The sequence below is a fragment of the Cotesia glomerata genome, linkage group LG2 (genome assembly GCF_020080835.1).
Source record: "Cotesia glomerata isolate CgM1 linkage group LG2, MPM_Cglom_v2.3, whole genome shotgun sequence".
Classification (NCBI taxonomy): domain Eukaryota; kingdom Metazoa; phylum Arthropoda; class Insecta; order Hymenoptera; family Braconidae; genus Cotesia; species Cotesia glomerata.
In genome coordinates, this window is record NC_058159.1 from 9723696 (window position 1) to 9749195 (window position 25500).

The window sequence follows — 25500 nt, forward strand, 5'->3', positions numbered from 1 at the left end:
TACTTTCTTTTCAGGTGTTTCAATAATTATGTAAACTATGAAAATATTAGCGAGTTGAGCTCTCCTAACAGCAAGATTAAGTTTTTCTTCACTTTCATTAATACGTCCATCCGACAGTATGATAAGAAGCTTAGCGCTATCAGTAGAACCCCCTTGTTCTTCAAACATATCAACAGTAGCATTGATCATTTCACCAATATTAGTTTTCTTCTGCTCAAAGCTCATTTCTTCAATGAGTCTCGATCCACTTTCTTCATTAAACGGTTTACCTAATGCATGAAGAACTTCAACTCTTTCTCCAAAGCTAACAACACCAAGATCTCCAACTTCTAGATACTCCATAGCTTTGCTGATCAATGAGAGAGATTCGAAGGTTAATTCATGCGATAAATTGTCTTTCATACTACTGCTGTCATCCAATGCCATTAAAATTTGATAATTCCTCTTTGATGGTTTCGTTCGTCTTAACCAAATTTTGTCTTTTCTAAATTGACTCGCAATATAAGGAATTATTTTACGCATATTTATCCTCTTACCAGTTCGGTAATCGCCCTTTAATCTAGTTGCTTGAGTAGGTTCAAGCACCAACCGCAATTTTTCAGATAAATCTCTGGCTGCTGTTTCTGTTCGTGAACTTACACTATTCCACGTCGCTAATGCTTCCTCAGAAGATGGTTTATGAATCCAACGTTTAATAGTCTTTTTCTGTGTAATATCTTCTTCTTGCGTTAAATCAATAAAATTATCTTCTTTAATATTTGTATAGAAAGCTGATTCTATTGCTTGTGGTACTGTAATCGTGGGCACAATATCACCTTCAACATCCAGTTTACTTTCGGCGTTAGAGATATCTTCTCTATTATTCTTCGAATTAGACTTTGTTTTGTCTTTATCAGTCTTTGAAGTAGGCTCAGCGTAAATTTTTTTAACATCTTCAAATATTTCTTCCTTATCTTCTTGCATATCAACGTCCATCGATTCTTCTTTACGCGCATCTGGTTCTTTTTCTTCATCTGCAATTGTTTGCTTCTTGGCTTGTTCTTCAGTAGCGGCATCGGTTGCATAGTCATCGAATTTTTCAGTATTTTTCACGTGTTGACACATATCTATATCACCATTTTCTTCATTTTCTGCACCTTCAGCATCATCATTGTCATTTCCCAATTCCTCTCGTGTATTAATAATTCTCAGTTTCTTTTTATTGGGCTGTGCTTTATCAATCAAAGCGCGATTTTCATCACTTTCTCCGGGATTCTTTCTTTTTTCTCTAAGATTTTGTTCTTCTTGCCGTTTTTGAACAGTTGTATTTTTCTCAGCAATACCACCAAAGTGTCCTTCATTTTGTTGATTAGATTGCGCTTGACCAGTCCCTTTGTCATTGCCATCATCTTGACTGTTTTCTTCCACAGGGGCTGTATCTTTTTGACTCTCCGAATTTTGATCATTAGCAGCTTTATCACGCGAACCTTCAACTTTATTTTCAAGCTGATCAGCGGTGTCAGTTTCTTTACTGCCATCATCTGTACTAGGTACAGCTCTTTCACCTTTTTCTTCTTCAGTCTCCTTGTCCGGATTATCATCTTCCATTTTTTCGTCTCCTTTATCAGGAACTTGTTGATCAGAAGTTTCGGGTTCTTCAGGATCAGCACCATCCAAATCTTTCATCTCAGTATCCTCAACCGTTGGACCTCCTTCTTCATCACTACTATCGTCACCCTGATTTTCATCAGCGTCAGTTTTTTTCTCCTGATCAGCAGCATCAGTATCTTCATTTTCAGGCGGTATACTTTCTTTCATCGCGTCAATATCAAACGGATTTTCTTCACCTTCAGCATTATCTTCTCTATCCTCATCTTCACCATCTAAATTTAAATCATCTGGCAGATCCATTGGCTCTGGTTCAGGCTGAGGATTATGTTTCCCATGATATGGATCTATTTGATCATCATTGATATCCGGTTCATTCATCTCGTTTATTTCTGGTTTATCTTTTTCTTCTTTTTCTTCTTCGCCATTCTTGTCTAATTTATCTTCTCCTTGATGCTTAGTGTCATCTCGTGCACCGAATTCTTTTTCATCAGTTTGTTCTCCTTTTCCCTGTTCATTAGTATCTTCAGTCTGTTCTTCAGTATCTGATTCATCAGTATCATCACCCCAAATATCTTCAGTCATTTGATCGGCTCCCGTTTCAGTGTCACCCATTTCTTTATCCAAATCAATGTCATCGTTTTCTTCATCATCTTCTTCATCATTTTCATTTTTATCCAAATCCTGCAATTTACCATCGAAATTTTCACTCATATCAATGCCGTTATCTTCTTCCTTACAGTCTTTATCTTCTTCATTCTTCTCTTCACCAGCCGGTCTTGCTTCTTCTAACTGATCCTCTGATTCTATTTTATCAGAAACATCTTTTTTACCCTCACCGTCACCCAATCCCATACCATCTTTACATTGGCCCTCGTCAGCGCCATTCGCATCGGCTTCATTTTCTAAATCCAAATCTTTAGGCATACAGAATCCATTTGTTGCTAAATCTAAAAATACATTCAATTGTAAATATAAAAGTTTACAGGTAACTCGAAAAGCTGCAACTTGTTCCGTCAAATAAAAATGTGTTAACAGTATATATTGATTTAATAATGGCAAACATGTTAATAGCAACGAATTATAATATGAAATATATTCTGGATTTAATTTTTGGGCTACGGCAATAATATTTTCAAGCTCTTTATTAACTTTTTCAATTTCTAAACTTTTAATATCTTTTTCAAGAGACTCTATCAATTGTTCACGGAATCCGTTATTTTCTACAAGTGACTGTTCTTCTTCTTCTTCTTCTTTGTTTTCATTATCAATGTTCTTTTTATCTTGGTGAGTTAACTCATTAGAAGATGAATCACTTTGCGATGCTTCTTCATTCTTTTTTACCACGTGCAAAATAATTGCAACAAGATACTTTATTTTAGTCTTTACATCTTGGATGACTGAGTCATTTTTAATCGTCAGGTCACTGTCAAATGTTTTTATATCATTAAATTTATTAATCCATCGTTTAGATTGCTTTGTGAGAAATTCAATAGTCTCTAAAAGTGGGTGATACTTTATTTGTTCATTACCAAACATATTTCCAAGTGTCGTAATAATTTCACTAATTTTTTCAACATTTTTGCAACTATTTTTCAACGAATCAAAATGACCATGAGTTCTAATTAGAGTAACCGTAGGCGTACTTGAAAACATTTTATTGTGAACTGTAGATACATCACCGATAGATTTAATAGCGTCTCTAATTAAAATGTTCGCAGATTCCCAAGTTTGATCGCCTTTCATCGCATTAATTAGCGGAAGATCGGATGATTCTAAGGTAATTACTCGATCATCTGTTACAAGATCTCGAGGGCAAGCTTGGATATATAGCTCAATCTGTTCCAGTCCAATTAATAAGCTCGCTAATAACTCATTTAATTCCGTAGCACACTCAGCTATATCTTGGTGATACGGAAGACTTGTATTTTTATTACCAGTATTAACATTCATTAAATTAGACACTTGCTGCCTCAATGTTGCATAAACATTTATCGATTTACTGAGAATTCTTTTCTGTTTGTGCGCTTTAGTTATGATGTCAACTGAATATCCTTTGCATCGTTCCATATTCCCTGGACCCAAATCTGTTTGAATTTTAGTAAATGTGCTTATCAATGCATTCAATTTAATACACGACTTGTAATAATAGTTCTCACTGCCATTCCAATGAGCCAACATTTGTTTATCAGATTCAGTGGAACTTTCAAATCTCTCGAGAGTACTTTGTATATCTAACGGTGGAACAGTCATATCTAAAACTTCATGAGGTTTATTTTTCCAATCACTATTACCTTTATTGTCAGACAGTCCAAAGCTTTTGAGGGTATCAAAATAAAGTTTAAGCTCTAATTTTTTCGTCTGAAGAATACTCTTTGCGTGAGATTTTTGTTTTTCTTTTGGCAATTCACGATTCACTTCCATGTTTTTTAATCTAATCGCATTACCGATAAGAGCTTCGATATGCTCTTCGAGTTCAACACGTAATCCAGGATAAATTGATGATAAAATCGTTCTTCGGCAACGTTCTTTAACTTCATTAAAGTGCTTAATTGTGTCTGCCCGTAAGCCTTTAGATGGCAGTGAATATTTTTCATTAATATTATTTTCAGATACTATAAAGTCTTCAGGGTTGATTGAGTAGTCACGTATTTTCGAACGATCCCACTCACCTTTATCAGCTTCGGACGAGTAATTTGATGATCTAATTGCTAGACATGCTCCAACACTTTCTTTCAATCCAGTTTCGTATTTTTTAATGCAATCGAGTAATTTTCTATGAACTTTTTTCACTAACTCTTCTACAGTCCAACGATCGATTTTAGTCCGATTAGCGATAGTTACTTGATCTTTTACATCTTTGCCAACGGTTGCCTTCAATTGGTTTATTTTTTTACTCACATCATCTGAAAATCTGTGATAATAATTATATTTATTCCAGAAAATAGCTAATAACTCACTTCTCTCTTCACTTTGATCTAAATGAAATACATGAGAATGGAATGTTAACAATAAATCAAGCCGAGCTTGAAATTCAACGAGCGAAGATTGATTCATAAAAATTTCTAATAACTTAATCAATTTTTTAGTAGTTACAATCTCATTATCATTATCATCACCAGATTTTTCTTTGACTTCTTCGGGGATTTCCGCTTTCAACGATGTTTTATTGACGTACGATTCTACAATAGAGTAAAGGAAGAACCACCATTTAGACGCTTTAGCTTGTAATCTTTTAAACGTCGAGTTTAAGCAATCTTTCCAGCAGCCAAGTTCAAGACGTCGCCAATCTTTTATTTGTTGCTCCAATGACAATGTATATTCAGCTAATCGATCACCTTTACGAGCAGACATTTCTTTCCACTCGCGTGTTTTACTCAGAAGAATTTCAAGTCCCATCAAAAATCTTGATACAGATGATGTAATCGGGAAGTTATTTATTCTCGTAATTATCATTTGAATTGACTCTAAAGTTGGTTGTCCGGGCCATTCAACCAGATAAGATTCAACAATTTCTGTCAAACCTTCAAGAATCGGTACACACTTCTTGACCTGTTCGATATTGCTATTCTTGTAGAAGTCGTAACTTTTGTTTTTTTCATCATTTTCATTAACGTGGTAATTTTCTCCTAGACTAGTGGCCACTGCAAACGATGCTAGTACATTGAAACTAGTGTGTAATTTTGTAGACAAGTCTGCTGAAAAAGATTGTTCTACTTCAGGACGAAGTAATCCAAATGTATGATATCTTTGGATTAATGGATCGATATAATTACGGCTGGGTAATTTGATAAAATCTGAATGTTTCAACCACGAAGCAGAAGCATACGACTTAACAATTAGAGAGTGAATTTTATACACTTCTACCAAGTCATCATCTGTTATTACATTGACAAATGAATCAATAGTTTTAGAAGAGTCTTTAAAATTAGTTTGAGCCTCAAGCGTCTTTACTTCCTGAATGTCATCAAACTCTTGAGTAATAGGAAACAATTGTCGTAACTGTTGGTTTATTTCCTCTTCGTCACTTAATGTTTGACAATGTATACTGACGCTTCCTTTGTATAAGCTTTGAGATTCTGCCGCTGCTTTCTCTAATTCCATTTGTTGCTTTTTCCATACTAACCAAATTTGCGAAAGCAACTCATTCAGTTTATTCCACAAAGGCTTTGTCAGCTGTTTTGTTAGTGTTATATGATTGTAAAGCTCTGATAGACTGCTTTTCAATACACGAAAGACTTCTAAGTATGATTTTGATTTATCTGCTTTGCCAACGTATTTCATTATAAATTCTTTGCTGTTTTGGGATATATGAAAATCTATTAATTTTAATAAATTTTCTTGATCGGTACCAATAGTAGGAAATCTTACCAAGTTGTACAATAAATTTTGAGCTGATAATTTTTTTGTGGCGACACCAATGCTAGTTTTTTCTCGTGAAATTAAGCGATTAGCTTCTTTGATTAAAATATTACCACCATGAATAATTTTATTCAATCCGTTGATAATAGGTGACACTAGTTCGCGATAATATGGCAAAAATTCATTTTCTAAAGACTCATAAAATCTTTGCCATGTATTTTTTTGGTTTATTAATACATTTACGGCCGTTGTTAATTCAAATTCATTTGATTTATTTAAATATCCATTACCCATCATACTGTTTACTATTATATTACATAAATTCTCACAACTTGTGATAATATTTTTGGCTGTACCAATGTCATCTCTAAAACGAGACATTTTTCTGGATAAATCAACAAAGCGTACATCTGATGATCGATAACCTGTTGATTTAGCTAATTCACCTTGTACGTCGTATAAAATATCAAGACATTTTTTCGCACTGGCAACACGAGATGATTCGCCTCCATGTCCCATCCAACCTTCATCATCAAGTAGATAAGAATCTAATGTATTTGCGTATATTAAATTCTCAAGATCTTCAATGTCATCGTTTATATATTTAAGCTTTAATTCAGTTTTCAATACTGGATCAATAAAACCTAAGTGACTGAAAAGGAAATATTGATGAAATCCTAAGTATACCCATCCCATTCCTCTATCAAAAGCTTCTGTCTTATAATTACATTCATTACCCCAATTACTTTTGATTGATTTCATTTTCTCAACAGGAGTTTTATAACAAATTTCATATATATTTTCACAATTTCCCTGAGAATTTTGTTTATCATTATATGTTATCAATTTAGATACATCATAAGTTTTTTCAACTTTATCAATAACTGCGAGATAAATGTCAGCATAACATTTAAAAGCTTTGCAATCATTTAATATTAAATTGTATTGATCGGAATTAAAAGATATACTATTACGCCACAGCATACTATTTATTGTACTCATCTGTTGAATGTGTGTATTATAAAATCCTATTGGAGCCGTCGATACAATCAAATTTTCTTTATTATCCTTAGATAATAGTAAATCCGATAAAGTATTTATTAATACTGGATGATTGTCACAGTAATTAAATTTATCGTTCGATTCAATAAATTCTCCAGAGCTTAAATCCTCGTCAAATCCGCTCATTAAGTAATTAATGAACTTGGAATGGTTGTAAGTATCTCGACCTTTATACTGAGTGAGGTATCTGAATAATTCCGGCAATAATCGTTCGCAGTTCTCACGTTCATCACTTTTATTTATGAGAGTCGATAACACGGCTATTAAGTTCACTGGCACGCAAGAAAGGTGGTTAAATTTATTTATTAATGAACTATTAATAGTAATACTACCGTTAAATGCTTCATTTAATTGACAGTGTAATTTATGTGCGAAAATAACAAACGTATGTTCATAAACGGGCCATAATTGGACATTCGCTGACATCTCAATTAAAGTTTTCTTTGAATGAGTTGATAAAATTTTTTCAGTGAATTCTTTTATCTTGAAGCTACTCAATAACTGATATTCCTCTAATAACAATTCAATTTTAGTCATAACATCTTTTGCCATTTCTTCATTAAATTCATCATTGAAGATATTTTCCCAGAGTTTTGTCAATTCAAATCTGATATTCTTAGTTTCTTCTAATTGACGAAATACTAAATTTAGCTGATAACTAAATTCTGTATTTTTAGGCAAGAAATAATCTTCATAATAAAAAACAAGTTTTTTGTAGTATTTAATCATTGCTTCGGATGTAAAAGGATGAAGAATATTAAGTTGCTCTTTAACTTTTTTAGTTAATTTTTTAAATGACTGTTGATCACGTAGATAATCATCAAATTCAGACATAAATTCTTTTAGCGATTCAATAGTATGTTCATTTTCATTTCTTACTAAATCATCGCATTCTTCAAATGTTCTAGTTAGTAATTTTCTTAGCCAACGATAATGAACTTTTAATAACATTTCTGTATGATCACTTTCTATCTTTTCATTTTCTCGCCGCAATTTATTTATGAACGTTAACTGGCCTTGCTCGTAAAAACGCCGGAACCATTGAAGATCTTGTCTCAATTCAATATACTTATTATTATTACTGCAATCACATAAATCTTTAAAATAAGTATTGATCCATCGGTTTACCAAAGTAAGAAAAGGTACAAAAAACGTTGCAATTGGTGCTACACTGCTACACTGCTCATCGTTTGAACATACTCTGTCAGAGTATTTTTCTAACGTAATAATGTTCTTATTGACAACTGCAGATAAAGTTTGGGGATATTTTATATCCATACTCTTCAAATAAAGTCTTATTGATAATAATTGTGCATTATTTTGATTAGATTTTAAAGAGTTATCTGATATGCATCGATACCAAGGTAAAGAGCTCTCTAGATTTTTTTCAATTTGTGTTTGATGAATTTCTTCTGTCATTGCTTTTATTTTACATTCTATAGATGGGATCAAAGCATCTAAATGTGAATTACGTAACTGTTCTAGTAACCATGTGCTTCTCAGTGTAAAATCTTTAGTTGAAGATTTTTCAAAGAATGTTAGAAGTAAATAAGGAACTATTTTCTTTATATCGATGACAATAAGATTTTTATTTCCATCTGGATTGAGATATTTATTCAGGAATTCCGTAGTTGAGGTACTCAATGATGCATCTTGGCAATATTTATTAATCAACGACAATAACAACGTAGCTTGCTGATTTATTATTGTCAATCGAACGTTATCTTGAAGATCGCGTACATTCCACGTAATAGCACGTAGATCAATAGTAAGTGGAACATTATCTGTAATATTATATTGATCAATAATATTATTTATAATCGATAATATATGATGTTTCATCTTTGAATTGTGAATGTATCGTGATTTTATGTAAACGTCCACACAGGCTGTTGTGAATGCTTTTTTCACAGCAAATCCTCTTAATATTTGCTGAGTAATCAGAAAGGCCGAGTGCAGTAGTTGAATAGTGCTGAGTTTATCTGTTAAAAGCTTTTGACTCAATATTTCACGATGAATGTTTAACATCGCCTCTTGATGATTATTTTGTGTCAAACCCAAGTCGAACATCAATGATTTTGTATCAAGCTCATTTTCACTTTGACATTCTTTGTGGCCAAGCAAAAATATTTCAACACCTCTGTTTCTCATTGCTCTGTAAAATATCAAATACGGATTTACGATTAATAAAAAGTGTACAGTAAATAATAAATAAACAATAATAAAATATATCGTTAAATTTTTCTAACACAAACATAATCTGATATTAAAATACTTTTTTTATTTTTACTTTTATGGCATAAATATTTTTTATATTGACTATAAAGGGTAAGGTTTACATTAAAAATTTACAGCAAAATAAATAAAAATATAAAATGGAAAAAAAAACTATTTTAAGCTTTTAAAAACTGAATGAAAAAAATTTTCAATGATTATAGAAAAACTTAGAAGATATAATTTCAATTATAATTTTATTTTATCTAAATGACTATGCATATAAATCTGGTTGTATTTAATGAATTTATTATAAAGTTGATATTTAATAACATTTTGACGACTCACATATTACTTATATTGTCAACTTTTTTAATTGCTGTCTGTTCGTTATTCATTAGAGACAGATCCGATTAAAATTAAATTTTTTAATATGTGTAGAAGACATTTTTGCTTGAAATAAAAACTATTTTACGGTCTATTTTATATCATAATAATCGATGTATAGAATTAAAAAATTATATGGGATTAAAAAATCTACGAATTAGGTATTTGGGAAGCATATTCCTTATATTATGTCAATATTTTTCATCAATATTTTTAGTGAAAATTAATCTCCAAGAGGAATTATAGAGGTGTTTAAAAATAATTTACTAAGCTTTTTTTGTTAAAATTTTTCCATAAGGGCGAAATATTCAGTTTAAAAAAATAATTCTCAATCGAATTTGATAAATATCATTTTAATTGAATCAAACATCTGAAAACGGTCTATTTTTGCATTTAAAGAGCACATATTTTTATTTATATTTGTTACTGATTTATAATTAATTTTCTTGTTAGTCATTTTAAAAAATATTACACGATTTATGTGTTCTGGTTCAAAATCTTAAAAGTTCATTAGAACTTAAGCGTAGAATCGGTCTATTGTTAACGAATACTTCCATAGCATAAGAAACAAACAATCTTTTCAAATTCAAAGTCTGTAAGTTTCATAGTTTTACTATTTATGGGTATAAATTATTTATAAGTATCGACAAATTCTTCGTAGAGTTTCATAGCATAATAAAAATTATCCGGCGTCTTATTTAATGAGGATAGTTTACCTCTTTTTCTGATTTTATTTAAGTTAAATCGAATTATTGAAACGCGATTAAGACAAAGGTAAAAAAATTTTTACATTTCTAATGCAAATAAATTTTGATCATTAACAAAAAATGAATCATTACTTGATTTTAATTTACGACCAACGAAACGGCAGGGTAACAGTTACTCTTTTATATAATTGTCATAAAGCCAGGATTGATGAATACTTAGAGATTGTAATAAAAAAGTTTTAAAATACGAGAATAGCGACGCTCTCGGGTTGAATTATCTTAAAGCAATAAAAATAAAATGAAAGGTTACCTTGATATTTCTCCATAACGTGAATCCATAGTTAAGAAAAGACGGAAATTACTGTGAGGTTTTATTGTATGGATATTACCATCATTATCAACACCTCGCTCACCAATGGTAAGTACGCCACCAGGCTCAAGTAAACCGTTTAATCTATCTAGCACAGCTGGACTGCAGAGATTTACTTGATCTATCAAGAGCCACGTACCATCTTGTAAACACTGTGGAAAAAATAAATATAAACATTAAATATTTACTTAGAACCTGGATGGTAAAGTAAGTAAACAACAATTTAACTAAATGCAATTTAGAGCTAAAGTTTACCTTTACTAGCACGCTATCGATCCATTCGAACTTTCCGCCTGCATTGAGACAGTTGTCTTGCTTCACCAGCTTCGATAGATTTTGTAGTTTCTCATTGATCGATGTTAACTCCACCTTCTCAAAAGCTTCAAGTGTTTTTAGTTTTTCCATTCGAGAAATTAGCCTCAAGAGTTCTTCAGTACGGTGTAAAAAGTTTTTAGTCTCAATTGCCATTGTTGTCGAGAGAGTCTCTTCTGTTAAGATTAATACATAAAATTATTTAATGTCAAAAAGTTTTGTAAATCTCAATATGCATACTTTAAGTTCATTTTTTGTATGAAAAATATTAATTCAATAAATTGAATATTTTTAGTGCAAAATTTATATTGTTTTAATATTTAACTTTTTTATCTAACAACAACTAAATAAAATCGAGTTTAACAAATAGTTAATTTATCTAATATAAAAATTAATAAGTGATTTATTTAGATTAAAAAATTGACATTAATTTTAAATATCATAGTACAAAATATAGGTATTGATTTATATTTTTTGAAAAACCCGCCTTTTCATTTAACAGAATTCTGGTGATTTCGAACGATACCCAAGCGGCATAAAAATTTTTTTGGTGATGTTTTGTTTAATTTAAGTTGATAATTATAAATTTCTGACTTCTTGTTAAATAAAATCTTCTAAAAAATCAACATTTTTTTTGTGACGCTTGGGCAATTAATATAAGATAAACGGTAAAAAAAAGAAATATAACTGAATATTTTTAAATTTGTAGTGTATAAAGTTATAACTTTAGTATAAATGTCTTAATCAATTGAATTAATTTTGTTAATTATTTGTTTAGATACGATGTAACATGACGAAATTAATTATTTGATCTTTTAACAGATGCAGAGTATCACCGCCATACTTTGTTCTTAAAGAAAGAAATGAAGATAACAATTTTGAATTTATCAAAAACTATAAAATTAATTGAATTAATTACCATTAGATAGCTGTTTTATTCCTTCTAGCTGCTCGTAAAGCTCAGATACTTGATGATTTTGTTTAACGAGTGTGATTCTCAAAGCGTTAATCAAAAGATTCTCAGTCCTTTCAATCAGCTCTTCCAAGTGTCGGTTGTAGTCGGTCTGAAAAAAATAAAGATAGCTTTGTGAGACATTAAGCTGTACCATAAAAAATGAAAGTAAAAATTCATCACAGTCTTTGGTTGCTATCTAATAAGTACTTTATAAAGAAAAAAAAAAAAAGTCTTCAGGCGATGGAGAAAGCATCATTCCTTGCGGATATCCGTCAGAATAATCCTAGTATACGAAGCCTACTTCACATGAATCAAAATGATTGATAGGGGTCGCCTGAACACTTTTACCCCTTGATGATCTCAACAAATTTAAGCTTTTATTTTTTGCCTTTGCCTTAGTCGTCTCTTTCAATATGTCTCCCGTCTTTTTAATGTCAATCACGTCACTCAGATTTCCGCAAAATGTTACATGCCTTTCAATCGATCGATTCCATATTCCTATAAGTATACTTGCATTTTTATTTATTGATTATTTTAAAACTTCCGATAAATTATCCGAAGAATGTAAATCATTTTTTTACTGCTTTGGGGTATATTGAATTTTTTGTGCGGGTAGAGATATATGACTGCAGTTTTCTTTGTTGGTCATAGTTTATCTTTTTTAGTCTAAAACCCGACGAATAACCATGTAGACACCTTGAAATATAGTACGGAAAGTTTTTTTGTCTCCTGAACAAGAAATGAGGAGGTAATAAAAAAAAAATAGATTCATTATGTTATCATTCCCCTCTAACAGGTCGTCTGTAAAGTTTTTGTCGTATTTTTTTTCTTTTAGGAACAAATTGAGTAAAAAAATTGATACATATTAAATTTGTCACAGTGATACATGTTAAATTTGTCAAACCATAAAAGTGCTTGAGAAAATTAAAATTTTTTGCAGTTCTACTTGATATTAAACTTATAAATTTATATTGTAATAATATTTAAAAATTTAATATAAAATGCTATGGTTTGTTTAAAAAATTATAAAAATTATTAAATATCAAGATATATAATAAATATTATAAAAAATAATGATTTCGAATTTTTTTTCTTATTTTCACAAACATGTAAGAAGATATAAAAAGTATCTAAAGTGACATAAAAAATTGAGGACTTTGAAAGTAAAGTGTTATAAAAGTTAAATTTATTTTTATAACGTTTTATTTTTTATTTTATTTTATTTTTAAAACGAATAAATTTTTATCCCTGGTAAACCAATAGACTAAACTTTGTAAAAATTATCGACGTAACTAAAAGTTATGACATTTAAATTATTACGAATAAATTTCACTGTAAGAAAATAATATTTGCAAATGAGAAAAAAAAATTATGACGATGAAAATTTTTTTGAAATAATTAAGTTTTTGAGATGATTACTTTAAAAGTTTCAAATTTACAAGGAAACATATCAATATAATAAATATTTGAAGTTTTATAAAAAAAGAGAATAAAGAGAAAGTTTTACTTTAACTTGGAATTCAAATCAATAACAAATGCGTATAAAAAAACTTTTAATTTATTTTATCAGCAACTTCGATACTTATGACTCTTATGAGTTTAAGCATATACTTATGTAAGTAATAACTCTTTAAAGTCTTCTTAGAAGATTAAAAAAAAACAACGGAAAGATGTTTTTTTGACGTAAATTGTTAATTTGTTTTTCTTCTCTACTAGTCTCATTAATTTTAAACAAGAATGAGAATTGTCTTGTGAATTGCATACAATTTTCTGGAAGGTGTTATGTTTATAGTTCGTCGCAAAATTTCATTATTAGAAACAAGGTATTGTTATACTTTGTCGCAGAAAATTACAATTGCACGGAAGTGGATTCGCGGGATCTTACTAACAACTTCATAAGATGTTAAATGTCTTTTATTTTGCTGAAAAGCATTTTTAAAATTTTTTTCTTGTAATCATCGAAAAACAAACATAAAATATTATATAGTTTTTTATTACTATAAGACTTATTGTACCGTGATGTTTTGTATAAAATGATAATCTGAGACAATTTATTGCAGGTTATTATTATAATTCACCACTGAGAGTGAAAGACAAGGAAGCAATAAAACAATTTTAAGTATTTGTACTCAATTTGACTGTACATCGACCTGGAAGGAATTATTAATGACTCAGCGCGTTGGCATCTAGTTCCGGAATGCGCGACGAGATAAGATTGTTGAAAATGAAAAAAGCTATTAAAAAAAACTATCGATTCTTTTGTAGTTTTATAATAAAAAGAAAAAAACAACATCTTACCTATGTAAATACTCAAACAAAAAAAAAGTTAGAAAATAAATTAATCAGCGAAAAAATAAAAGATGAAAACTTCGGATGTTTATAAACAACTAATTACGGAATGTCGTAAAAAGATCAAATAACAAAGAATTCACAGAGCAAAAATTTTTAATTGATTTTTCTAACTTCAAGTTTTAACAAAAATTCTGACAGAAATTATGGAGAGCCAAAAGAAATTATTTTGTAAATAACTGTTTCTTTTTTTTTTTTTTTCAAAAATTAATTTTCTTGATTTTTAATTTCTCGGGTTAAGATCGCTGTATTTCCGATCGACAAGTGCGGTCACTTGATTCAAAGATAAATCATCTTCAGTCAATATAATCAAGTTCTTAACTTAAGGAAGTCCTTTCGCTCCAGTTGAGTCATAACAACTGTAGTAGTAAATTTTCAATAAATTAAAATACAAAACCCATAAAAATTCCTAAAATTAAAAAATAAATAGTATATGAGGCATTAATCGTTGAAATTTTGAAAATTAAAAAAAAATAGTTAAATACAAAAATTAATTTGACTGTTGTAAATCAGCTGTTAGTAACCTGTCCGTGATTTGGCAATGCTTTATTTCGGTTGTTTACATTTTTATTTGCACAATATAACCTTAACCGTGTTTAACTTTTTGCAGTCAGTGTAAATAAATAAATTAATTAAAAATGTTTAGTCACAAAACCATAACATTCTAATGTCTCATGGCAGGAATGCTAGTATTTTTTAATTATTGTTTTATTTTTCAATTATGAATTATGAAAATTTGTTAACAATAAATTAACTAATAAGTATGCATGAAAAACATAAGCGCGTTAAAGTTTAGTTTGAATTTATTGAATGGTCTGAAGCTCGCGCGCTACGCAACGTTGCCAAATCTTTTGACTCCATTTTATTGTAGGTAACTTGAGAATTTTTTGTGATTTTTAAATATTAATTTCTCAATGGATAATTGCTCAAGGCGCTGTTGTATTGTCACTCAAAACTTTAAACGCGTTTTTCTCAAAACTATGTTTTCAAAGACGGTACAGTCGACGCTCTCTGTATTGGACCTCTTTGTATTTGACCACATTCTTCCTCTGTACTTGACGATTTTACATAGCTCTTATGGACAAGGACGAGTCAAATACAGAGAATGGTCCTGTACGGGCGAGTCAAATACAGAGAGCGTTGACTGTACCCACGATTCCTCGAGAACTACTCAACTGATATTGATGAAATTTTAGACAGGTCTTCGAGATATAATTTACAAGGTCTTGAATGAAGGATTTTTTTTTTTCATTTACAATTATTTAAAAAAAAAAAATACCGCGAAATTTTAGCCAAATTTTTAATTTTTTTGTAAAACCCTTTGCCAAAAATCCAATTTTCATTTTTTTGTTTTCCTTCGTTCAAGACCTAGTTCGAAAACTTAACTAAAGCACATATTTTTTTTTTCACTTCTGATGACCCTGCTAGGAGTTCTGTTGATCACGTGGACGCATCTTTTTTCCGAGGGCTCGCCGGAAATGACGTTACATTAGCCGAGTTTTTAATATTTTTTTTTTTTTAATTTCAGAAATCCCTTATGAAACATCGACGGTCTAATTAGTAATTGGTCTAACTCCTTATATTTTAGAGGGTAATTTTTTAACATTTGGATATAACAATAGTCTAATTATAAATTATTTGAATAATCCAAACCAAAATATTATACCTCTAGTAGATATTAAATTGTTTTTAAGAGTGATGATAAATTTTGAACTAATTGTTTTTTCGTACAAATGGAAGATTTTCTAAAATGGAGTTACACAATTTGCTAATTAGAACGTCGACATGTATCTTTAAGACAGTAAAAAGGTTGAATAAAATATTTCATTTTTTCTATTAAAAAAAAATTGTTGAAAATAGGTCATTTTTTTCCGGAGGAAACCCATGTAACCATTTAAGAAGTAGTTTCTTCATTTAAAATATTATCAGTTTAAACTAAATAATTAAAACCCCTATTTCAAATAACAAGATTTCTACTTCAACTAATTTCTAGAAGAATTTAAAACTTTTTTGATAATTTTTTGGTTTAACCGGCACACTTTAAATAAATCTTATAATAAATTTCAAATAAAAATTACTTAATAAATTAAGAGAGCTGAATATTATGAAAGGAAAAAATATTTTTCTAAATCAAATAGTATTTTTTAAGTGAATAGTCAATATCTTCATTTAGCTTAAAAGAATTTTTAAACTGTGTTGAGTTGATAAATTTGTGATTGAAGTTTGCAAATAACAAAAATTAATTAAGTAAATAATTAAATTAAATTTTATACTTCAGTTCAATACTACTTCATTGATGATTGTAAAGTTACTCTGATCCGGAACGAGGACGAAACTTTTTTATTTTTTTTATCCTATCTTTTATCGATTAAATTGGAACGTTAATTAGCAAAAAAGTAATTAATCTTTCCAAATTTTTAAAGAAAATAATAATATACTAACTAATTATAACGTAATTAATTCAGTATTGAAATAATAAAAACAATCTATATTTAGTTTTCATGAATGTATTGTTTATGAAAACTAAACCATCATTCTGTGGCTTATGAAATAATAATCCATGTATATAAGAGCAATTCAGACAAGCACAAAGCATATTCACGAGCTTTTAATAGTATGCAACATTTCTAGCACCATGTATAGAAAACTCTCTTGTTGACCTGTTTAACATTGACGATAACTAGCGTTCCAACGCTTTCAGTTTGTTCGACATGTTGAAAACAATAAAATAACATTAACAATCATTGTATATACATGTGTCGATTTATTAATGCCCATTTATTATGTTCCAATTTCAATTTTCATTCAATTATATCTTTACCTAGGCAATATAATAAAATTAATTAAAAGTAGACGTTTATTATTATTTTGGAGCAAAATAAATAAAAATTTTATATCAGTATCAGTTATATATAATTTTATCTCCGAAAATATTGTTATTTATTCAAACATAAAAATGATAAATTGAATTTAGCTTGTGATAATGAACTCTGTGAGTTAAGCCAATTGATAGAGTTGCAGTAAACGGGAGATAAATATTGAAAAATTTATTTCCAATTTTATGATATAGTATTTATTAATATCATTATTGATATTTCAATTTTACGGATGATAGCAATAGTAAAAATTTCTTGTGTTAATTTTTTTTCTTGTCGAATCATGATTAATAAAATTTTAACTTAAGGCTTTGTTTTTATAAACAGATCTGTGGCATTAAAAGAAAATGAGGAAATTGGAAGATTAATTGAAGACTTCTGGTAAAGACATTACAACGGGTCTCATACTTCCAACCATTCTCTTTAAAGCCTCAAAATTTTTTTCTATTTTCTATCATCTGCAGGTCTAACCAATCGCATGATTATTTTTACTAATTTAATTAATGAAGTTTTATTTTTTAGTTAGTCTTTTATACGCTGCGAAAAATTGATTTAAAATTAAAACTAAAGATTATTATTTCTAATAATAGTTTTATGTTAAATCAATTAAAACTTTCAATCTATTATAATTTATGTTCAGAGAGAAAAATAAACTTGATTCAAGAGAAAAAATTTTGACTAAAAAAATCATTTTGATGAATTTTCCTGTCTTAAATCAAGTAGAAAATTTCTTGAACTGACTAAAATTTATTTAAGTCAAGAAAAAATTATTACTTCAAGAAACTTTTCTGCTTAAATTTATAGATAAAGAAAATCTTCAAAAATTATTTCTTGGCTCAAAATTTTTTTTCTTGAATAAGTTAAATTTTATAACAGCCTAATAATATTAAAAATATAACTGGGGCATTCCATAGTGACTGGTGGGACATTTGACTCTGGAATTCCATCAATTATAAGCTACAATTATGTGACTGAAACGTATACTATAGTAAAATGATCTTATAATATAGAAGAATAACTAATTAACAACATCCCTTCGTCAAAAACCTCAATTACTTTTTAAGTTTCTCGTAATTACCGTTTGACTGAGTGTGACTGGTGGGACGTCGAAAAATCCTTCTCTCTTACGGCAGTATACTTAAAGTCAAATTTTAGTTCGACCACTAAACTTTTAAAAAATACTTTCTTCTCAATACAAAATTTATCCTACAAACATTCAATATTATAAAGAATTCGACTGATTACCTACGTAGAAACAATTAAAAAAATTGTTTTTTATTGAGACTGGTGGGACAAGTACAAAATGTCTACATCAAGTTGTTTATTAAAAAGACTTTTATATTATTTCAACCTTAGAAACATTATTGTTTATATATTTAATTAAAAATTATTCAGGATAATTAGAAAAAACTAATTAAAAAACACAAATAAAGGATTTAGCATGCTGACAACACGTTCTTGATAAACTTAGGTGTTAATTAATAACGAACATAAAAAAATTTGTTCTTAAAACTATAATAATAAATATGTTAGATAATAAGAAACACAAAATTAATTTGCTCTTAAAATTCGTCCGTTTTTTATCCTGTTTTCGTCGGGTTATGAATCTTAGGAGAATAGTAAATATGTATGTACTCAGAAAAATATACAAGAAATAAAGTAAGAATAGGAGAAGATTCATAAATAAGGATGACATGCAAAATCGTGAAGCATTCCACATTTTTAAAATTAAATAATGTTGTGAAGCGGGAAAGAATAAGAGTTACGGCAAGTATTACGTAAAGCGTTCCACATTCGCACGTAACAGGATAATTGGGAGGATAGCTTGCGAGAAAATTGGCGAGAAAAATCGCCAAATTAGTGATTATTTAGGTTAAAAGAAAAAATTCATCATTTAACTGAAGATCACTAAGAGAAATAAAGCTGTAAATTTCAGTACTTCAACTAAATTTTATCATGCATTGACTAGAAGCCAGTGTCCCACCAGTCACATGTGACTGGTGGGACATATTTTAAATGATCTTCAAAACTATATTTTGGATTTTTTGACAATTATAAGAAGTTTAAATCATTTTTAACATGTTTATAGTTACTTCTACAAAGAAAAAAAAATTTAACAATTCAGATTTGAGGTTGGGAAAACCACTTTTCTATCTTTTGCGTGACTGATGGGACATGTGATGAGCTTATGTTCAAATACGAATTATACAAAAACTAACGTATCTTTTCGTTTGAATCAAACATAATTCTTTTCTTTATTTAATTCTTCTTCTTAAATACAATGAATCACTAGCTGGAATTGATAAGATGATTTAATAAACGTGTTACCGACTTAAACAACATTTGGCCCGGATACCAGTTAGTACGACTGAAAAGTTACTAGGAGAGAAAAATCGATTTTCTTATTGATTAAAAAAATTTTTCTTTACAAATTCGTAAAATATAGACTTTTAATAATAAATTAAGACTAAATTACAATTAACTAGAGAAATTTTAAAATTTTAGTCATTTTCCAATTTCGCATAGAATGCCCCAACTGTGAATAATAATAACATCTACACGGAAAGGAAATTGAAGGAATTTTTACTATTTCACTATCGTAATTTTTATTAAATTAAATAGTAACGGTGGACTATACTTCTCATTTAGTAATTTTTACGATCTACTATTGTAAATTTTATCCAACAAACAAGGCTAGCAAGAAACTCAAAAAGTCGAATAATATAGAGCAAATTATACAATATGTGTTTGTAAAATTTACAATTCAACTATTGTAAAAATTGACAGTCGGTTTTTTTTAAAAGAAATACAGTCGAATCGCGTAATGAGTCCGGCTTGTTATCTTAGTTTTTTAACTAGACTCGCGTTAATATGAGAGAGACACAAGGAGGGCTCATAACGCGACTCGACTGTATTAAGGAGGGAGAGAGATAGAAGGTTGGACTAATTGGTACCTATACAGTAACCGAAAAAAGAAATCGGAAAATTTAGTCCTGTCCGGGAATCGAACCTAGAAGTCTTTGATGGCAGCCAGAGACTCTCCCTCTACGCTATCCGAGGTAAACTAGTTCCTATGTCCTTTAACATTTACATAAACTCGGAGTCTAGCGCTGTGCACGGCAATCGCACATACTAATTAAGAAACATTCCAATTCAACTATTGTAAAATTTTTTATAGTTCTATTGGAAAGATACAAAGGCAGCACTGGAAATTTTAAACTCTTAGTTTTTACAATAGTAATATCGTATTTTTTCTAATCGTAAATTGTAAAATTTCATGAATAAATAGTAATTTTTCTTCTAAAATATTTGAAAATTAATAGTAATAAAAGTATCGTCCAGCTTTACAATAGTTGTATCGTAAATTTTCCCAGAAATTTTTTTCCGTGTACTTTCAAGAGTCATAAAATGGTTCATTTAAAAATCTTAAATTCTACATAAAACTTTTTGGTATTGTGTCAATTTTTAGAACCGTCATTTTTCAAGTTTTTTTGTGTACCACATGATGTTTTAACTTTATTTCAGCAACTTTTTTTTTGCAATAGAGAAAAAAACCGTTGAAATAAAACAAAGAAATGATACGAAACTTTATAAGATTACGGGAAAAAATTGAAACAAAAAATGTAACACACGTGATACTATGTCACATGTTGTGAATTCTCAGTGGAACTATGGCGGAAAATGATAGACGATTCCTTATGCTCAAACGAGATTTCAGAGGTATTACGGGTAGTTGCTAGTACAAAAGAAGAATAGCACGAGAGGAAAGCGATGCAAGAGAGCCAAGATTTTTCAATGTTCGCTTTGTTCTCCGTATGAGTTACAGGCATTCCCTCAGGAATTACTATATACCTAAGGGTTTCTCATAGTTGCAATAAACTTTCCTACCTTAAGATCACTGTCTGTTTAAAAAAAATATCTAATAGAATTTGCGATTAATTGCAGCCATTAATTGTCCAAAGTATTTGCAGTTAAGTTTCTTTTCTATTGGAAAAATGAAGTTAAATTACTGACGATAATTTTAAGTTATGATCTTAGAAAGGAATTCTCTTTATAAAGATAAAGTGCGGTATAATGAATTAATAAAAAAAAAAAAAATTGAAATGTATATGAACATAGAATGTTTGAAGATGAGATTATTGTTAGATTACAAGAATAATTAAAAATATAAAAGGAAAAGTACTTTATAACTTAAATTAAATGTATAATGGAATTAGAAGCGAAAAAAAAAATTAGGAAAACGGTTGACCCTAAAGGCCATCCCTGCAACTTCCCGCTGATTCCGTTAATACCTGGGCGCTTAAAATTGCACCTACGAAGTTTTTGAGCTCTTCGAGCTCAAAAATACAATCTATGTGTTGTTTTGAGCTCTCCAAACTTAAAAAGATACCTTCTCTATGCTTTTGAGCTCTTTGAGCGCACTGCTCGGGGCAGAAGAGATACTGCTACCGGGCGCGTCTCCCCGAGCGGATGGGAGAACGCTCGCTGTCCTTGGATGACACTTAATCTCTTAGTTGATGAGGTACAGCGGGTAGGAGCCAAGCAAAATAACCAAACAAAATAAGCTCCCGTGGACAAAACTCCCCTTTAATGGGTTGGTCACACTAACTGACCTAGCAAGACGATTGGTTCCTGCTGTAACTCACTGGGAGTGTCCGGAACCTGTATCGTAGTTTCCGACGATGCAGGCCACGGCTGATGTGAGCTTGCTCTGCCAAGGTGAAAGTTGCAGCAGTGGATCAGGAGCCAGCCACTTCGGGCCTTGATCAGGAAGTACGCAGTGAGTGTTAGAGATCGGAATCTTCACCGCTCCGAGCGAGTCTAGTCCGTCCGTGTATTCCGGGACTGGCTAAGTGTCGGCTAGGCCTCAGGGAACTGGGGTAGGAGTACTATCTCCGAGGGTACACCCGTTCCTAGTTATGACAACCCGCTCCGCTCCGTACGATGCGCTGGTAAATCACAAAAGAATGAGTAATTTAATGGAAACTAACATTAGTGAAAACGGGCCGCATGCCCAACAAGCAGCGATTGAAGCAAGCGCTGAAATGAAGAGAACGCAAGCGCTGGAACGCCTGGAAGAGTTGACAAATGAGTTAAATAATCTCGTCCAGTCAAAAGTCAATATCCACAAGGAGATCAAGACCAAGGCGACTAGTGTAACTAACGCCCTTCGAAGGTACAAAAAACTGGATGAAGAATGGCGATTAGCATCGTGTCGCAGTCCTCGTGCTACACTGGGGCAAACCAAACAAGTTGTTGTTGTAACTGACGAGACAATGGATACCGGAGCCGAAGGTGACGGTGAGTCGGTCATTGAAGACGAACGAGAAACTGCCACGAAGACTGGAAAGAGGAAAGATCGGACCTCTCCAGACCCATCGTGCAGCCAAGCCACCAAGAGGAAGGACCTGAGAAAAAGCCCTCCGCAAAGAGCAATAATGCAAAGTGACGAACGGACAAAAGCGTCTGCTTGGCAGAAAGTCCAGTCCAAGAGAGAGCAACGAAGGCAAAGGTCAGAGCAGCTCCCAAATCAACTGCCCAAGGAGCCCCATCCTGAACCTAAACGGAAGAAACCGCGCAAGTGGTTCAGGCCAGACGCACTGATCATCCGCCCAGTTGAGCCGGCGAAGTACGCTGAGATTTTGCGTAAAATAAAGAAGGATGTCCCTGAAGAGCAGGTCCGTACTACGGTGGATAAGATCCACAAAACTAGGGCCGGAAACATGCTGATTACGCTCTCTAGGAAGAGCTCCGATAAAGGCCAAGCCCTACAGAAAACCATCGAGGGCATCCTACAAGAAGAGGCCAAAGTGATCTGCAAAGGTCCACAGGAAGACGTCGAAATCCGGGACCTTGATGATACTACAACCAGGGAGGACATTCAAGCCGCCTTGCATATGGCAACCGGAGAATCTTGCGAGGTATCGCTAGAGGCAATTAAGATCCGTAAGGCCTACAGAGGTACTCAGACTGCCGTAGTGACTCTACCAGCAGCTGCAGCGCGGAAGATATTGGAAGGAAGCGGTAAAATCCGGATCGGCTGGGTCAACTGCCGAATTAGAGCCACGAGAAGACCAACCCAATGTTTCAAGTGCTGGCACTTCGGGCATCATGGATCTCAGTGCAAAAGTAGCGTAGACCGATCCAAGCTTTGCATCAGGTGCGGACAAGAAGGGCACAAAATCGCGGACTGTAAAAACCCAGCCAAATGTGCACTATGCACTGAAAATCCAAGTGCAAAGGACTCCGCCCACTGTGCCGGCAATCACAAATGCCCGGTATTCCAAGAGGCGCTTCAGAGGATGACAAACCAAAGAACATGAAGATACTACAGCTCAACCTCAACCATTGTGAGGCTGCGCAAGACCTGCTCATGCAGACTGTGCGCGATCATGAGCTAGACTTAGTACTAATAGCAGAGCCATACAGGCACCTGAGTACCCAACCATGGGAAACCGACTGCACCACAAAAGCTGTCATATGGTCCTGCGGCAAGCTCCCCTTCCAGAGTATCGTTAACAATGGCAGCGCCGGCTTTGTAGCAGCATCGGTAGATGGCATCCGTTTTTACAGCTGCTACGCACCACCTAGCCTCACTATTATTGAATTCATGGATTTTCTGGATCGACTGACGGAGGACGCGAAGCAGTACTACCCAGTGGCAATAGCTGGGGACTTCAACGCCTGGGCAGTGGATTGGGGCAGCAAACACACCAACGCTCGGGGTAAAGAACTACTAGAAGCTTTTTCTACGTTAGACGTAGTGTTGTTGAACAGTGGCGATGCGCCGACGTACACTAAAGGCGACGCAAGTTCTATTGTGGATCTTACTTTTGTCAGCAGCAGCCTCATCAGAGGAAACTACGACTGGAAAGTGATGGAGACCTACACGGCCAGCGATCACAACGCGATTCTCTGGGAAGTATCAAAGGACCCGAATCCTAGAAGACCGGCTAAGAAACTTGACATCGTTGGGTGGAAGCTGAAATCCTTTGACCCAAGTGCACTAGCAGCTGCCCTAAATAGTGAACCGCTTACTACTGGATCTGCAGAAGAAATGACCAAGGAGTTGATAAAGAGAGTGTCCCAGGCTTGCGACACCTGCATGCCCCGTAAACGGGGCATGAACCAAAGACCTTCGGTGCACTGGTGGAACGACCACATCAGCTTCCTACGGAAAGAGTGTTTCAAGAAAAGAAGAATATCTCAGCGTGGTTATCGGCGGCATGACTCAGCGGAACTAGTCGCAGAATACAAGAAAGCTCGTCGAGACTTAAACAAAGCCATCAAGGATAGCAAGAAGAACTGCTGGAAAGAGCTAATCAACGAGGTGGACAAAGACTTGTGGGGCAGACCTTACAAGGTAGTCATGGCAAACTTGAAATACCAGCCAATGCCGTCTCCTACGTGTCCTCAACTCCTACAGAAGATCGTGACTGCACTGTTTCCACGACAGCGCGTTTTCAACTACCTGTTGACACAAGACGAACTGAATGATATCCCACCTGTGACGAAAGAAGAACTGATGGAAGCTTGTAACCGCGTCGGGAATAATAAAGCGCCGGGATTGGACGGAATCCCTAATATTGCCTTGAAAACATCTATTAAAGCAGCGCCAGAGTTATTCCTCGATGTCTACAACATCTGCTTGAAGGAAGGGATTTTTCCTCGGAAGTGGAAACAACAACGGCTGGTACTACTTCCTAAAGGAAAAAGCCACCGGAAGAACCGTCATCTTATCGTCCACTCTGCATGTTGGATACAGCCGGTAAGATACTCGAACGTATAATCCACCAAAGGATAGAAGCAGTTGTCGATCCACTATTAGCAGACAATCAGTACGGATTTCGAAAAGGACGATCAACCCTGGACGCAATCAACCTGGTTGTCGGTATAGCCAAAGACGCAATCGCCGGTACCAGATGGAAGGGTGGAACGAAGAAATATTGTCTGGTGGCAACCCTAGACATCAAAAATGCCTTCAACTCCGCCAACTGGGATCGCATCATGCAAGCTCTTCAAGAGATGAACGTACCAGGATATCTACGAAGGATAGTCGCTAGCTACTTCACGAATAGAGTCCTTAGATATGACACGAAGAATGGTCCAAAGGAGTATGATGTTACTGGAGGCGTCCCGCAGGGTTCTGTTCTCGGTCCACTTCTCTGGAATATCATGTACAACGGATTGCTGAGACTGAAACTACCAAGAAATGTCAAACTGGTAGCGTACGCGGACGACGTAGCCGTAGTAATCGTCGCCAAGCATATTGATGAGATAAATCATATGTTCACGATCACCTTTGAGCGAATTAACCAG

The 25500-nt window shown here is 32.6% G+C and overlaps 1 protein-coding gene across 2 annotated transcripts in view; it reads right to left on the reverse strand.

Moving 5' to 3' along the window:
• The window catches only part of LOC123258498 (midasin), a 98577-nt gene that overhangs the window by 342 nt on the left and 72735 nt on the right, over window positions 1-25500 (reverse strand). Inside the window, exons 6-10 of one of the 2 annotated variants that reach the window (XM_044718542.1) lie at window positions 11921-12065; window positions 10945-11177; window positions 10630-10841; window positions 2824-9166; window positions 4-2010 (exon numbers count right to left, since the gene is read on the reverse strand). In XM_044718542.1, the coding sequence (XP_044574477.1) occupies window positions 4-2010; window positions 2824-9166; window positions 10630-10841; window positions 10945-11177; window positions 11921-12065 (8940 nt within the window). Of the gene's footprint in view, window positions 1-3; window positions 9167-10629; window positions 10842-10944; window positions 11178-11920; window positions 12066-25500 lie in introns of both variants that reach the window. The other variant, XM_044718541.1, reaches the window with a different exon arrangement.